The sequence below is a fragment of the Vespula vulgaris genome, chromosome 20 (genome assembly GCF_905475345.1).
Source record: "Vespula vulgaris chromosome 20, iyVesVulg1.1, whole genome shotgun sequence".
Classification (NCBI taxonomy): Eukaryota; Metazoa; Arthropoda; class Insecta; order Hymenoptera; family Vespidae; genus Vespula; species Vespula vulgaris.
Window position 1 is genome coordinate 1,059,329 of NC_066605.1, and position 15,088 is coordinate 1,074,416.

The following is a 15,088-nucleotide window of genomic DNA, read 5'->3' on the forward strand; positions in this document are numbered from 1 at the left end:
ATTTATAGAAAAATAACGGAAACAAAAAAAGAACTTTTTTCCCGAACTTATAATGTTCGAAATTCAATCTTTTTCGAAAGCTTCGATTTCGATTTGATAAAATTTCTACGTTTAAGTTTATTGATTTCGTCGTTCATGATAAAATTTTTCGTACGTAAAATTGAACTTAATAAAAAGTGACAACGTGTCCACGTCGATCGTTGTTCTGTTAGAGATTACATTATTAAAAAATAAAGAAAGCGACAGTGTGAATCTTGAAAAAATGTTGTTCATTGATATCGCTCTTGATTCTTTCGAGTAATGACATTAAGCCGTTTTTAAATAACGAGATTGTTGTTTAATGTCAGTTTTATTCGTTTCAATGCGAGAGGTGCGCGTGTCATGACGTCAGAATATACAGACAATTATTTTTCTTTCTCTATGATTGAATTCTCCTTGACGTGAGACACCTTAGTGTCGGAGCCCATCTATGTAGCTTATTTCACCGACCTACTCGCGATTATTTCCGACGTAAATGCGTGTTCTACGTCACCGTGGTATCTTCGAAGTAGGCGGTATGTGCGCTGTGTAGTATATTCGAAATGGTATAGAACGAGTCGTCAACCGCAAGTGTCTGGCACGTGTAACCGATTCTTCAACTTGCACATTACTTTGGCTGATTTTTTTCTGTCTTTTTTTCCTTTTCTTTTCTATTTTTTTCTTTCTTTTAATATTCCAAATTCGATTAATTGTTTATTTTTTATATCGAAACAGATTAAAAGTATCAGGCACTGCTATCGCTTCAAAAACCAATAGCAATAAAATTATTGACAGATGATTTATTTTGACAGATCATTTTTTTTTGTAGATAATTATATTACGATAATCTCTTCTTTTTTTTTTTTGTTGAAAAAAAAATTAATAAGAACCTTAAATGCCATTGTTGGTTATCAAATAATAATATGTCGTTAATTGGGTAATTGGAGATCCTTTGAAGGGTTAATTTGTGAAATTAAATGTTTATTAAAAGAACTTTAAAGATCGTTCGTTATGATTGGAAAGAATTTATTTTGCTAGTGTAACTACGAAGGATAGTTAAAACGTTAACTCGAACATTAACCACAAGGAAGTACCGCTTTCATTGGTGTACATCGCCGTTCTCTCGATGCCCTGGTATCCTGCTGAACGTGAACGCACGATCCAACAACGTTTTCCTCCTCTCTCTTTTTCTCTCTCTCTCTTTCTCTATCTATCTATCCCCTTTCTTTTTCTTCTGATGTCCCGTTCGACACGTAAAATCGAACTTCTTCTTTCGTTCAGCTTCGCGATCTTCCGGTTGTGTTGCACGGAGGAGAAGAAAAAGAAGAAGAAGTAGTAATAGAAGAAGAACGAGAGGAATTTTGTTTGGTGAACCTCGAGAACTCGTTTCTCTCTTCGTTCGTTCTAATTGACGTTGTGAAAAGCAAAAAAAAACAAACGTTGACTATATATATGATTGTTAAACGAGTGTCGTGAATTTTTTCCCCAAAGGAAAAAGAGATAAATAGAAGGCTTTGGAATGCGGGTTTTTTCGCTATATATGTGTGTGTATATATATACATATATGTACATGTATATGAAGTGAAACGAAAGTGAATTTGAAAAAAAAAGAATAGAACAATGTCGATATATCGATTTAGCAAAAGTGGTCGATTATTCGTACAAGGTACTCACGAAGATGACGATCGTGCTAACGTTATTTCCTCCAGTCGTACTGAAAGTCCTTCTGGCGATGATCTACAAGCGATCTATACTAAAAGACGTCTTTCCACAGAGGTCTTAGGTAGGCTCGTTCAATGATTCGTTGGATTCGCTCAAGTTTAGCTCGAAAGATAGGGACTGAGAGACTTAACTCATTTTTTAAGTCAAATATCAAATAATACGTATTATATATATACATTTTTTTTTTAATTTATTTTAAAACGATCATTATATGATTTATCATCTTATACATATACGTGATCGTTCTAAAATAAATAATAATATTTATTATTTCTTTTAGCGCGAAATAATTTATTCATATTTTAACTACTATTTCGTTAAAATTCTATTATTAATTCGATGGCAAACATAATTAATTATTCATCTTATTTGAATAATGATGAACACGAATGATAAAAATGATTAGCCTTGATCTTCGTTTAGTTAGTTCTCGCAGATGATCCAAGCTTAATAAGGATTCGTAGCCCGAAGGAAATCGATTAAAAATGTATAACGTAGGCGAGCGGAAATTGTTGGATGGTTAAAGTAACGTCGCATCTAGCCTCTTGCCAATGTCCTTCGATTATCGAGAACGGTGATATACCACCCACGATCCGCCTGTTTCATGTTGATCGTGATCTATATAATAAATATGGTGATATCTTCTGGAATGTTGGATGACTTTGAATCAACATAGTATTCCGATACACATTCATTAGTTTTTATCAATGTCATCCACGTCGAAATTGTAAATTCGTTCTGACGATCGATGCAAAGATTCGAAGAAAAATAAATGACGAATTAATCGCATGAAAAAAGAAAAAAATTACGCGCGCACACACACACACACACACACACACACACATATATATTAACGATTTAATTGGAATCTCTTGTGGTAAGACTTGTTTTTGTTATTTAGACTTTTAAAATATTATTTCTCTTTTTCTTTGGACTTCTCAGTCGATCTTTTGAGCATATAATTTTTTTTTTTTTTTCTTTACCTTGAGCGAATCATATTTGGTGTGAGAGACGAATACTTTATAGCTTCGAAAATTCGTATAATATCAAATTAGGCTCGTCGATCGAGTCGACGAAGACCTCGAGACGCGGCGAAAATGGCACTAAACGCATCGTGACGCGCATAGTTCGCAAGACAACGACGTTGACTCGTGGGGAAGAAAAGAGTGTTACCGAGGACCAAACCAAGTATGGCTCTCAAAAATATCTCAAGGATTCTTCCTCGTCCGCGACCTTGACTCGACATGCTTCTCCAAAAGCGAAGACCGTTAGGGTAAGAAACCGAGAGCCTTACGAACGTTGAAAACTCCAGACAATTATTATCTATGAAATATCTAGTTTCTGAAAGTATCGATGCACATTATTGTATCTGATCGATAAGAATTATCAGAAGATTTAAGGATCGATCTAGGACGGATTATAAAATAGATAAAGAAATATTATATTTAAGAAATTTCAGGAAAAGTCTAGGAAGCTTCGGAAAATAACATTTTATTTTATATTAAAAAATTATTGACATTATGTAGAAATTATTTAGAAAACTTTGTTCTATCATTAAGGTAATATCGATAAAAATGTCAAATCGTAAAAAAATAAATAATTATGTAATTGCTATAATCGAATCAAGTTGACGATTATCATTTGATATATAGATATCGAATCTTACTCATGTAACACGTCACATCTCATCTTTAAGATCGCTATATATATGTCTAAGGATCAGTATTGATTCCACTTGATTCTCTTTTTCTCTACACAAACATAAGTCATTTAGACAATGGATTTATTCTGTGTATAGCGTTAAATAACTCTTCGCACAAATGCAAAAAGCATTATCTCGACTCGTTCGGGTCGAACATGGTGTGCATTCTCTATGAGATTCGTATTATGCACAGGATCATTCGAATAGATCTTATCTATTTTCTAGTCGAGTTACACGACGACAGGTAATGGTAGCAATGCCTTATGTAACAGATCAAAGTTGCCGACGACTAATGTTGCGGAAATTTCACGAGCGTGTATGTATTGCTGCTAATTATCTTTCTAACTTTAATCCACATACACACAAACGTACACAAATGATTATTACGAATCTAAAAAGTATAAAAAATTTGATCAGCCGACAATGCAAACATATAAACATGTATAAGCAATTAATATGAATCAAGGAACATAGAAAATAATTTCGATCAGCTGATGGTATTATTTATTGTGTCAAATCTCATATATATTATTTTGCATGCATATATATATTTATATACATACACATAGGTTATTAATGAGTCAAAGAAAATACAGAATGATATCGATCATCTGATGTTATTATTGAATCATCATCTATTTGAATCATGGTGTAAAACATGAAGCATAAGGAAGCTTCACAGAGTCGCGACTTGACATTTAACGAATACAAGATAGCTCGAAGGAAAGAGAAAGAGTCGACGAACCCAATCGAGTTCGAGTTCGAGTTCGGTGCACCGTCATCAAACGATAACTCGATCGAGAACATCTGCTAAGTTAGGAATAATAAACGTGAAAGGCAAAGTAGAGAGAAATCTCATTGTTTTCTATCTCTCCTACACATCTCTTCTTTCTCCTCCCGTTCTTTTTTTCTTTTCTTTTTCTTTTTTTCGAAAAAGAACAAATACCAAACCACCCTCGTCTGCTAAAGTTTTATCGTTCTCCTTAAATACCATGGTCTATTTTCTCCGAAGATATTTCTCTCGTTGAATGCACGTTCTGGTCTACGAACTTAGAATAGATAAGAAAGGTATTTTTAGTTTAGACTAGGGAATGATTAATCTTTATACTATTCAAGTTACTGCTATCTACAAAGTAACATTTTTGAGTTATCTGTGATCAAAAATAGTTAGGACTCAAGTATCATAAAGTTGTCGCTTCTTGTTTCTTAATCATATCAACTTAAGTTACAGAATGAAAAGTTATGAATAATTTTGATTGAACTATCAACGAGTGTATCGTGTATGTAGTTAGACACAGAGAATGATTAGTTTATGTACTATTTAAATTTGTATCGCACAAAGAGTAACACTGTTGAATTATCTATGATAAAAAACATTTGAGAATTAAAACATCATAAAGTTGTTGCTTATTATTTGATCGTATCGATCTAATTTCTTCGGGAAATGAAAATTTATGAAGTCATAAAAAAATAAAAAAGAAATTAAAAAGAAATAAGTGGAAAAAGAAATGTTAATATGTTTATCGTATTGTTTTTTGTTACAGATATCAGACATTGTAGTAGGTCAAGAACCAAATGTAACAGCTCGAGAAGCTTTGCTAAGATGGGCAAGACGTTCAACAGCTCGTTATCCTGGTGTCCGTGTGACAGATTTTACTTGTTCCTGGAGAGATGGTTTAGCGTTTAGCGCACTTCTCCATAGAAACCGTCCAGACCTCGTCGATTGGAGAGGTGCTCGTGCAAGTCAACCTCGAGAACGGCTCGATCGGGTCTTCCACGTCGCTGAGCGCGAGTACGGCGTTACGAGGCTTCTCGATCCAGAAGGTAATCCCGTCCCTCATAAATCCCTTCTGTCTGTTTTTTCTTCTCTCTCTCTCTTTTTTCCTCTTTACTTTTTAGCTCACCTTAGTCGGATTTGTCGTCTATCCTTTCTCTCAATTCTATCTCGTTTGGTCGTTGACTCGAAGGAGAAAGCACGTGTTCGATGGATTCTCTTATTAGACAGACTTGTCATTGGCCGATCAAACAACTTACTTTCTCTCTCTTTTCGACGATTTTTTTTTCCACATATAAATTTATAAATCGGAATCAGCTGTAAGATTGAAAGTGAGAGAAGAAATAGTTTTTCCTATTTCTTTTCTTTCTTTTTCTGGTTTTGTTTGTTTTCTTTTCTTTTTCTTTTTTTTCTTCAATTTGTATCTGCATCAGCAAGGTGCACGTAGACCCAATAACCAAGCACAAATCCGGCCACAGTCGCCTTTCTTTTTGGTCACGGTACTCGCCGTCGTTTCCGGTTGAAGCCGAGCACCGTGACCGATCGTAGCACTGACTCCTCGTATAAATAATTATGGTCGTCCCTGCTCTAAGTCTCTATGTGCGTACGTGTACGTTAGTCTTGACGCACGTAGATGGGGTATCCATTGTTCACGAGAATACCGCTATAGAGATCAATTGATATATGTTGATAGAGTTGATGATTCGTTCATGTAAAAGCAGATTTGAATAGGGGTAAATGATTGTAAACGATTAATATATAATTAAATATAATATATAATTAAAATTATCATTTTCTTGTTTATAACACTTTCAAAACAATAACACGAACGTCTAATTGTATTTATATTTAATTGTTAAAAAGTAATTAAAAAATGACGAACGTAAATTAAAATATTTCTTAATATTTATATCAGAGTAATTCGTTTAAATAATAAATATGGAATTGTTGTTACAGATGTGGATACACCAGAACCGGACGAGAAGTCTTTGATAACGTACATCTCTTCGCTCTACGACGTGTTCCCCGAGCCACCTCCGATTCATCCCCTTTATGATACCGAAGCCCAAAGACGTTCCGCCGAGTATCGTGAACTTGCTAGCTCTCTACATCTTTGGATACGTGAGAAGATGACTCTAGTACAGGATAGATCCTTCCCACCAACTTTGATCGAAATGAAGAAACTCGCAGCTGATAGCTCTAAATTCAAAAACGAGGAAGTACCGCCAAGATACAGGGACAAGCAAAGATTGTCTTATATCTTTAGAGATTTGCAGAAATATTTTGAAGCTGTTGGCGAGGTCGATATGGAACCAGAATTGCACATCGATGTGATTGAAAAGAATTGGAGCAGATTGATAATGTTACATCAAGAAAGAGAACAGGCTATTATTGATGAAATCAAACGGTTAGTTTATGTGCTTGAAAGAAAGCAAAAATAGTTAACAAATATAGTACCATTCAATTTGTTTTTTTATTCAGAATAGATACGTGATTATGGTATTTTATTCTGTTACATTTAATTAAATCTTTGTTAAGATATTTAATACCTATTTAAAGTAGATATTTAATTCTAAATAAAATAAACGAATTAAATGAGGTATATTCGTTTATTAATAGTACATTTAAATTCGATTAATTAATTATCCAATTCACGATTGGAAAGTACTTATTTAAAAAAAAAAAGATCCAATCGTGAAACCTATTTGGTATGCATTCTCTCGTTTGTTACGATGTACGAAAGGATAATCTTACAATGAAGTCACGAAATGCATCGAGTCACGAGAGATGCTTTCACGGATTGGTGTACATGTATACACACATATATACATTTTCTCACTCCTTAAATGTTTATGTTTAGACTCGAACGACTTCAGCGGCTTGCCGAGAAAGTTCACCGTGAGATGAAGTCGACTGATAATCGTCTGGAAGAATTGGAAAGACGCGTGGAAGACGAGGCTCGACGTCTCGACCGCCTTCATCCTTTAGAAGCTAAACATGCGGTGGACCTGCTGGAACAGGACATTCGCAATACCGAAATTCAAATACAGAATATTTTTACCGATGTACACACACTCACCGAAGGCAGATACAGTCAAGCTGCTGAACTTCACAAGAGGTCAATGAACTTTTCTTTCGTTTTGAAATTTTTTCTGACAAATTTCTTTCATAACATTTCAATTGCAAAGAGATCGTAAAGAATCTAGAATTTATTCTTATTGATGATATTTATGACACGTATTGAATGTAAAAAAATGTGATGGATAATTTACAGGCTGTTCTTTTTTTCTTTTTCTTAAATAGGGTGCAGAAATTACATCAACGTTGGGTAGCATTACGTTCTCTCCTGCACAAACGTTTGGTACAACCACTTTCCGCGGTGTCCTTCCCAGTAGAAGAACGAGTTGTCACGAAGCATCGAACGACAGTTCACGAAACGAGATTGGTAGACACCAATCCACATTTCCGTTCATTACACGACTGCATCGACTGGTGCAAGGCCAAATTAAAACAAATCCAAGAAGCTGATTACGGCTCGGATTTGCAAAGCGTTCAAAACGAATTCGACGTTCATCAGAAGGAACATAAAAATATCGATCAGTTCCGTTCGAAAGTAGATAAGTGTGTTCAAGCTAAAAATAATTTCCACGGGGAGGAATTGACTTTGTATAGTCAGCATCTCAGCACTTTACAGAAACTTTATTCTGAACTTTTGGCACTATCGAACAAGAGACTTTCCGATTTGGATACTTTACAAGATTTTATACAATCTGCAACTGGAGAACTTGTGTGGCTTAATGCTAAAGAAGAGACCGAGGTGACAAGAGATTGGAGCGATAAGAACCTTAACGTTCAAAGCATCGAACAGTATTACGAGGTCAGTCGAAGTATTATTAAATTGCACATATATTCACAACACGTACACACATTGATTTTTTTTTAATGTTGCTAATATAAAAAATCTTCTCACGTTATATTCTATATTTTACAAGCGTACATATGGATCTGGAATTGAGGTAAATCTTTTACTAATACACGATTAAAAAATTCATTTCATTTTCTAATATCAGTTTTATAATATTTATTACGAAAATTTGTTTTTTTTTCTTGGTTTTTTTCTACATAATTATTAACATTTTTTAATATAGTCCCTGATGAGCGATTTGGAGAAACGAGAAATACAATTTTCTGCTGTACAAGATAGAGGAGAAGCGTTGGTTCTACAGCATCATCCTGCGGCAAAAACGATCGAGGCCTATATGTCAGCGATGCAGAGTCAATGGGCTTGGCTCCTTCAGCTCACTCTCTGTCTCGAAGTTCATCTGAAACACTCTGCGCACAGTCAGCAATTTTTCAAGGATATTCAACAGGCCGAACAATGGATTTCGAAGATAGACGAAACGCTTAACACGATTTATTCTCAATCTGATTTCTCTCTAGACGAAGGTGAACGATTGTTAAAGGGTATGCAAGAACTTAGAGAAGAACTTAATAATTATGGTGAGCACGTTCAGAGATTGGTCGAACAGGCTAAAGACGTTGTACCGATGAAACAAAGAAGACAACCAGTAACGAGACCATTGCAAGTTACTTGCGTTTGCAACTACAAGCAAGTGAATGTAGGTATTTCTAATATTAACCAATTAAAATGTAAAAATATTTATTCTTCGTAACGATCTTCATTCGACAGATGTCAATCGAGAAAGGAGAACAATGTACTCTTTATGACAACTCTGGTAGAGTTAAATGGCGTGTGAAGAATTCGCAAGGTGTCGAATCACCTGTACCAGGTGTCTGTTTTTCACTTCATCCACCAGATAAAGATGCATTGGATGCTGCTGAACGATCAAGACGACAATACGATAGGAGCGTGTCTTTGTGGCAACGCAAACAACTCAGACTCAGACAAAATATGATTTTTGCTACCATCAAGGTGGTCAAAGGCTGGGACTTACCTCAGTTCTTGGCTATGGGACAAGATCAACGTACTGCTATTAGAAAAGCTTTGAACGAGGATGCAGATAAATTACTCAGCGAAGGCGATCCAGCTGATCCACAGTTAAGAAGATTGAAACGTGAGATGGCTGATGTTAACAGGCTCTTCGACGACTTCGAGAAACGTGCCAAAGCCGAGGAGGAATCTAAAAACGCTGGTCGAATATTCAACGAACAGGTGTCCTCGCTTCAGCAAGCACTCGATGAAGCTGAACGTATCATAAACGCACGTATTGCGGCTCCTCTACCAAGAGATCTTGATAGTCTCGAGCATTTGGTATTAGAACACAAAGATTACGAACAAAACTTGCAACAATTGGCACCGGAAGTCGATCAAGTACAACAGACCTTCCGTGGTATCACTTTGAAGACGCCAGCTATGAGAAATAAACTCGACAGCGTAATGACCAAATGGAATCATCTTTGGAATCTTAGCAATCTTTACATAGAACGTTTGAAATGCGTAGAAATCGTACTTTCTAGTCTTGAAGAAAATACCACGGTTATATCCGAATTTGAAATAAAATTGGCTTCGTTCGGTGAATTACCGTCCGACGTTAAGGGCCTTCAAAATGTTCTCGAGGATCTCATGATCCTTCAAAATGCCATTGCTCAGCAACAATCATCCATTGATCAATTGAATGACGACGCCCACAACGCCAGACGTCTCGTTGAAAAATCAAGACATAATCATCATGGACCGCATGGGGATATGGATAGATTGGATTCCGAGGTCAACAGATTGAACGCTAGGTGGACTAATGTTTGTGGTCAGCTCGTTGACAGATTACGTAGTGCGGAAGCTGCTTATAGTCTCGCACAACAGTATCATAATTCCTATCAAAACGAGGTTGATTTCATCGACGAATGCTATGGAAAACTCGAATTGGAGAATGCTAAGGTAGACAAAATTCTTTTATTTTTTCTTTCTTCTTATTTTTTTGTTTTTTCTTTTTTCTCTTAATCTTTATTCATTTATTTGCGAACGTGAGATTTACGTTATTATTACTCATTGAAATGAAAACAACGATAATAACTCATAACTCGTCCTTCAAATTTTCGTGCAGAATTTGTTAAACAGAGTTGTGGATCGTGCTCCAGCAATCGAAGCAGTCAACGTTACTGGTGGAAGATTAATTCGCGAAGGCAAGGTAAGATGATAAGGTTTATACCGTAGCAATTGGATTTCTTTTTATTTATTTTTTTTTTCAATAATTAGCTTTAGCAAATGGTATGAATGCAGTGTGTGAGTGAGATTTAGATTTTACACAAACACATTACGTACACACACGTACACGTACTTATACACGAACATTAATGACTTTCCAGCATCGTATATTTATTTTATATGTATTATATTACATGTGAAGTTACGAAAAACGTAACAACTTTCAGCAATTTAAGGAATAAGCCGCCACGAACTTAGATTTAGAAAAGTAATTTATATACAATTGATGTTCTCTTTAGAGATTCGTACTCGAATGTGATTTTTGTCAAATCGCTGTTACTAAAAATCGCTGCTTTTACTGTATTATCAAGAAATACGTAAAACAAAAGATCGATTAACTCACTGAAATTTTCTAATTCATTATGGGCAAAGTTATTGTACTCAGCCCATTTTCTAATCACAAACATAATATACAAGAAATATATATAGATAGTAGAGTTGAGTAAGCAGCGCATTCTGATCGATTGGCTTCCGCATAATTTTGAATTTTTTTTTTTTTTAAGCAACCAAAGCTTGCGGGTCTAATTCGCTAAAATTCCGTATTTATTACGAATGACCCAGTGTGGTATAATTAAAACTCTCGATCGATCTTATTCGATTAACCTTGATATTTTTTTCTTTTTTTTATTCCCGAAATGTAACGATGAAGAAAATGACAGGGAAGTTCTTATAACATAGCAATTTATATCAACGCAATTTACCAAACCGGCAATAATTGTCTAACACTCAAGACAAGATATTAAAAAAAATAAAATAAAATAAAATAAAATAAAATAAAAATCATTCTTGAGAAGCTATATTAATAACGTAACGTTAACGCAACGAATACTTACACAACGGCATCACATTGGGTCGTCGTCGATTCTATATAGAAAAGGAAAGAAGCGAATACCATAGTAAATGCGTTTCTTTACCTTCGCTTTTGGCTAACGGTAGTGGATCCAAATGATCTAATTCACTAACCGTAACGGACTAACCGAACCCCATAGATCTATGGACAAAGGCTCAGAGCATTCAAAGAACAGCTGGAAGAAGTCTGCCCATCGTTGGATGCATCGGTGAAAAGACCACGTAGAGAACCGGTAACTACGGTGGATGGAGTAGCACGTGACCTTGACACACTAAATAGAAAATATACTACCCTGTTGAGTCTACTGCAAGAACGAGTTAGGCAGTTGGCCTTGCTGTATCCCGAAGATATCTCTTTGCAGGTGAGTTAATATTAATGACCTTTAATTTTATAATGATTTAATATCGAATTAGTCTCCATTACCTGATTGGGACTGGATATCCTTGGACCGCCATTTTATTTCATGTATTTTATCCTACCTACGAGTTTTGATCCGATCATATTTGGAATATTATTATCAATTGTCATATATTTATTCTATTATGTTTTTGATATCCAAGTGAATAGAGTCAATAAGTTAGCGCAGGCTTCGTTAGAAACGATCGTTTCTACCGGCTTCCATATTGGATCGATAAATGCGCGAGGACATCGCGTTCTGTTAGTTTTCAGGCTGCATTGGATCGTGTGGCGGCGCGAGCAGTAGCAGAGCGATAATGACTCGGCCTTTGCACGCCTTGTCATTCCACCTGCTTACGTCTTTCGAGCCAGGAGAACTAAACTCTTATTCACAGTCTCGTCGTCTGTTAAATCGAACGGAACTCTCTAAACAGAGATCTCTCTCAAATATTTTTCGATCAATTTTACTTTCGCTTTTATTCGATTTATTTTTTTTGATCAGCTATCAATTCGTGATTATGATATAAGGTGTTACGCATTGACTGTTGTGTGACATTTTTGACAGGATGACCGGTGTTAAGATCATTCGAAAGGTGCAAGTTAAATCTTGGATCGTATTTTTTGGATTTTTTTTTTTTTATTTTGTTTTCCTATTTTCCTTTTTTTCTGTTCTCGTGGTGATATTTTCCTTTGTGAAAAATCGGTATCAATTTTTTTTAAGTGATTCTTATAGGAACTTTATATTCGTCAGTGTGATGAGGATTTATTTTGTTTATTTATTTATTTATTTATCTTCTTTCTTGTTTTTTTATTTTTATTTTTACTTTTTTTTTTTTTGTTAAGTAACATTTATTAGACTTATACTAAAGATCTTTGGATTCAATTACAACGTCAGTGTTAATAAACGAAAATATAACATTTTTAATCGCAATATCTTGCTATACTTTCTATAAAGATACATACAATTACTCAGATTAGATAGCAACACTCAACTCCTTATCGTGATTCAGTCGAGCATACGTTTGAATTATTTAAGTGATCATGATGTCATCGAGAGAATGATCTAAGTTAACAATACCTTTCTCTTACACAATTTTGAGATTTTTCTATTATTCAACTTCATTACGATAAAAATTTCTATATTGCGTAAAATAAATTGAATATGTTGCAAGAGTTCAGTAACATTTTGTCGAGTTCCAGTGAGTCATCTTACTTAAGTATAGTCTTTAGAGTCTTATAAAAATAACATTGGGAAGGAGGCAAGAAGATGAAGAAAATCTTCATCACAAAATTTAAAATAATATCTATCTGTCTCTCCCTCTCTGTTTCTCTCTCTCTCTCTCTCTCTCTCTCTTTCTCTTTCTCTCTTTCACTCACTCTCACTCTCATTCTTTTTTTAAGTGATAGTAAACGTAGTTGTGTTTGAATGAAATGAAATCGATCAGAGACGAATGAAGTCACGTGTCCTATCTATCTATCTATAACTATATTTTTAAGCATAGTATCGTATTGCAGTCCGTAGATATTACAGAATCGGAATATGGACCAATAGCGGAACAGTATTCATTCATCTTCGTATCATCGGAAGGGAGATACATAAAAAAAAAAAAAAAAGAAAACAAGAAAGAAAGAAAGAGGTTGTTGTATTTAAAAATGGCGCGTATAAAACGTATTAGTTCGTCCGAAACGATGTTAAGCTTTTGGCACGAGTCTAAGCGATTTTAGTATCAGTATCCCGGGCGAGCTCGTCGCGTTAACGTGGTGTTGCGTGACGTTCACCGGCCGGGGAAGGAATGAGATCTTTTAATTTGATATTATTACAATTGAGAGATTAGTAGTCAACAATCTATGAAATATTCATTAACACATTCGTTGGAAATAATTTATAGAACGAGGTCGAGATCCTTCGAGTTTAATTATCGAGATACGTTCTGTTGAAGCCTGTAATACTTAAAAAAGTGACTTAGTTGACTTGAAAGGACAAAACATGTAGATTTATTTTTACGTGGACTCGGTCTAATAAAAAAAGAAAAGATACAATTTATTGGATTATTATGCGAGTGATCGTTGTCAATCATGGTACTCGCGAAAAGAAAAATTATTACCAAGGTAATAAAAAGGGAAAAACGTGATTAGAGACAGATCGTGATAGACATTCTGTTTCAAAAGTTTCGAGGCGAGTGAGATCTCGAATCGATCTAGGAATAGAAGTTTTGAAGTACACACGCGTAAACAGAAATGTGTCGCAATCATACGATTTCACTCTCAAGTTATTGAAAGACCGGCCGATCTGACGTCATAAATCTAGTTATGCAATTTCTTTGGAAGCAATGTCGATCTGTGTCGGGGGAATTTAATATTCAAAGATTAGCGTAATTTGTTACGTCGTAAAAAAACTAACGATGCCGTCATTTTCTTTTCTTAGACATGGACTCACAACTTATGGCTATATATCCAATATATTTCTCTTTCTCTCTCTCTCTTTTTCCTTTTCCCTTCTCTCTGTTCTTTTTTTTTCTTTTGTTTATCTTCTTGTACATTGTAAAGTAAAATATGTTGTAAAATATTAGGCCATCGAGGTCGACTGATTGTTCTTTCTTTCTTTCTTTCTCTCTCCCTATCTCTTTCTCATTGTTCTCGTGCTCTTCCCTCGCATTTTTTTCGATCGTAAAAATTATTTCGAGCCTCGGACGACTCTGCTCTACTCTAACACACATTATTTCACTTCACTTTGAGTTTAGCATAAAAGTTATCACTCGAGAATTACGCGTCTCCCTAAATTTCGACAAAGATAGAACATGTTTCGTGACTTTAGCCGATAAAGAAAAGAAAAAAGTATACTTTAAACGAGGCGTTAACGTAAGCTGTGAGCGAGCCCCAGCTGCAACGGAAGCTGAACGTGCTCTAAAAATATGATCTCGTCCAGCGTTTAGCATCGCCCAGCAATCGGCGAAAATTGACAACTTCTCTCTCCTCTCTGCCCCTCCCTTCCTCCCTATCTCACTCTTTCTCTCTCTCTCTCTCTCTCTCTCTCTCTCTCTCTCTCTCTCTCTCTTCCTCCCTCACTCTTTCGTTCTTTTTATCTATTCGTTCCTAACGTTTTGAAGGAGTTGAAAATGAGCCTATATACCTAGAAAATTTATCAATCTATTTGCTTCGTCCTTTTATAAAAAATTTGAAATAAAATGCCATGACATTTGTATCGAAATTAATATATTCGACTTATGTTTTAGCGTGCTCTTCAAGAGCAACGACCTCTGCGGACATTCCGCACGGAATTTAACATCTACGAGAGTACAACTAGCGAAGAACGTTATACCTCAACAACGACACATTACACTCAATCGCAGTGAGTAATTTGTGGAAAAAAAAGAAAGATAAAGGAAAGATTAAAAAAAGAAA

The 15,088-nt window shown here is 35.2% G+C and overlaps 1 protein-coding gene across 50 annotated transcripts in view; it reads left to right on the forward strand.

Annotated features, from left to right (window-relative positions):
* The window catches only part of LOC127071017 (microtubule-actin cross-linking factor 1), a 112,025-nt gene that overhangs the window by 57,708 nt on the left and 39,229 nt on the right, over positions 1 to 15,088 (forward strand). For 35 of the 50 annotated variants that reach the window (XR_007784810.1, XR_007784809.1, XM_051009742.1 and 32 more), the window contains 10 exons: positions 4,987 to 5,266; positions 6,174 to 6,624; positions 7,078 to 7,335; positions 7,521 to 8,094; positions 8,210 to 8,233; positions 8,366 to 8,836; positions 8,908 to 10,113; positions 10,280 to 10,363; positions 11,430 to 11,651; positions 14,920 to 15,035. Coding sequence is in view for 48 of the 50 variants with exons in the window: in XM_051009742.1 (XP_050865699.1) it covers positions 4,987 to 5,266; positions 6,174 to 6,624; positions 7,078 to 7,335; positions 7,521 to 8,094; positions 8,210 to 8,233; positions 8,366 to 8,836; positions 8,908 to 10,113; positions 10,280 to 10,363; positions 11,430 to 11,651; positions 14,920 to 15,035 (3,686 nt within the window). In the remaining 2 variants the exon portion in view is untranslated. Of the gene's footprint in view, positions 1 to 1,299; positions 1,802 to 2,795; positions 3,014 to 4,986; positions 5,267 to 6,173; positions 6,625 to 7,077; positions 7,336 to 7,520; positions 8,095 to 8,209; positions 8,234 to 8,365; positions 8,837 to 8,907; positions 10,114 to 10,279; positions 10,364 to 11,429; positions 11,652 to 11,711; positions 12,280 to 14,919; positions 15,036 to 15,088 lie in introns of those variants that run through there. The other 15 variants (XM_051009753.1, XM_051009747.1, XM_051009754.1 and 12 more) reach the window with 5 other exon arrangements.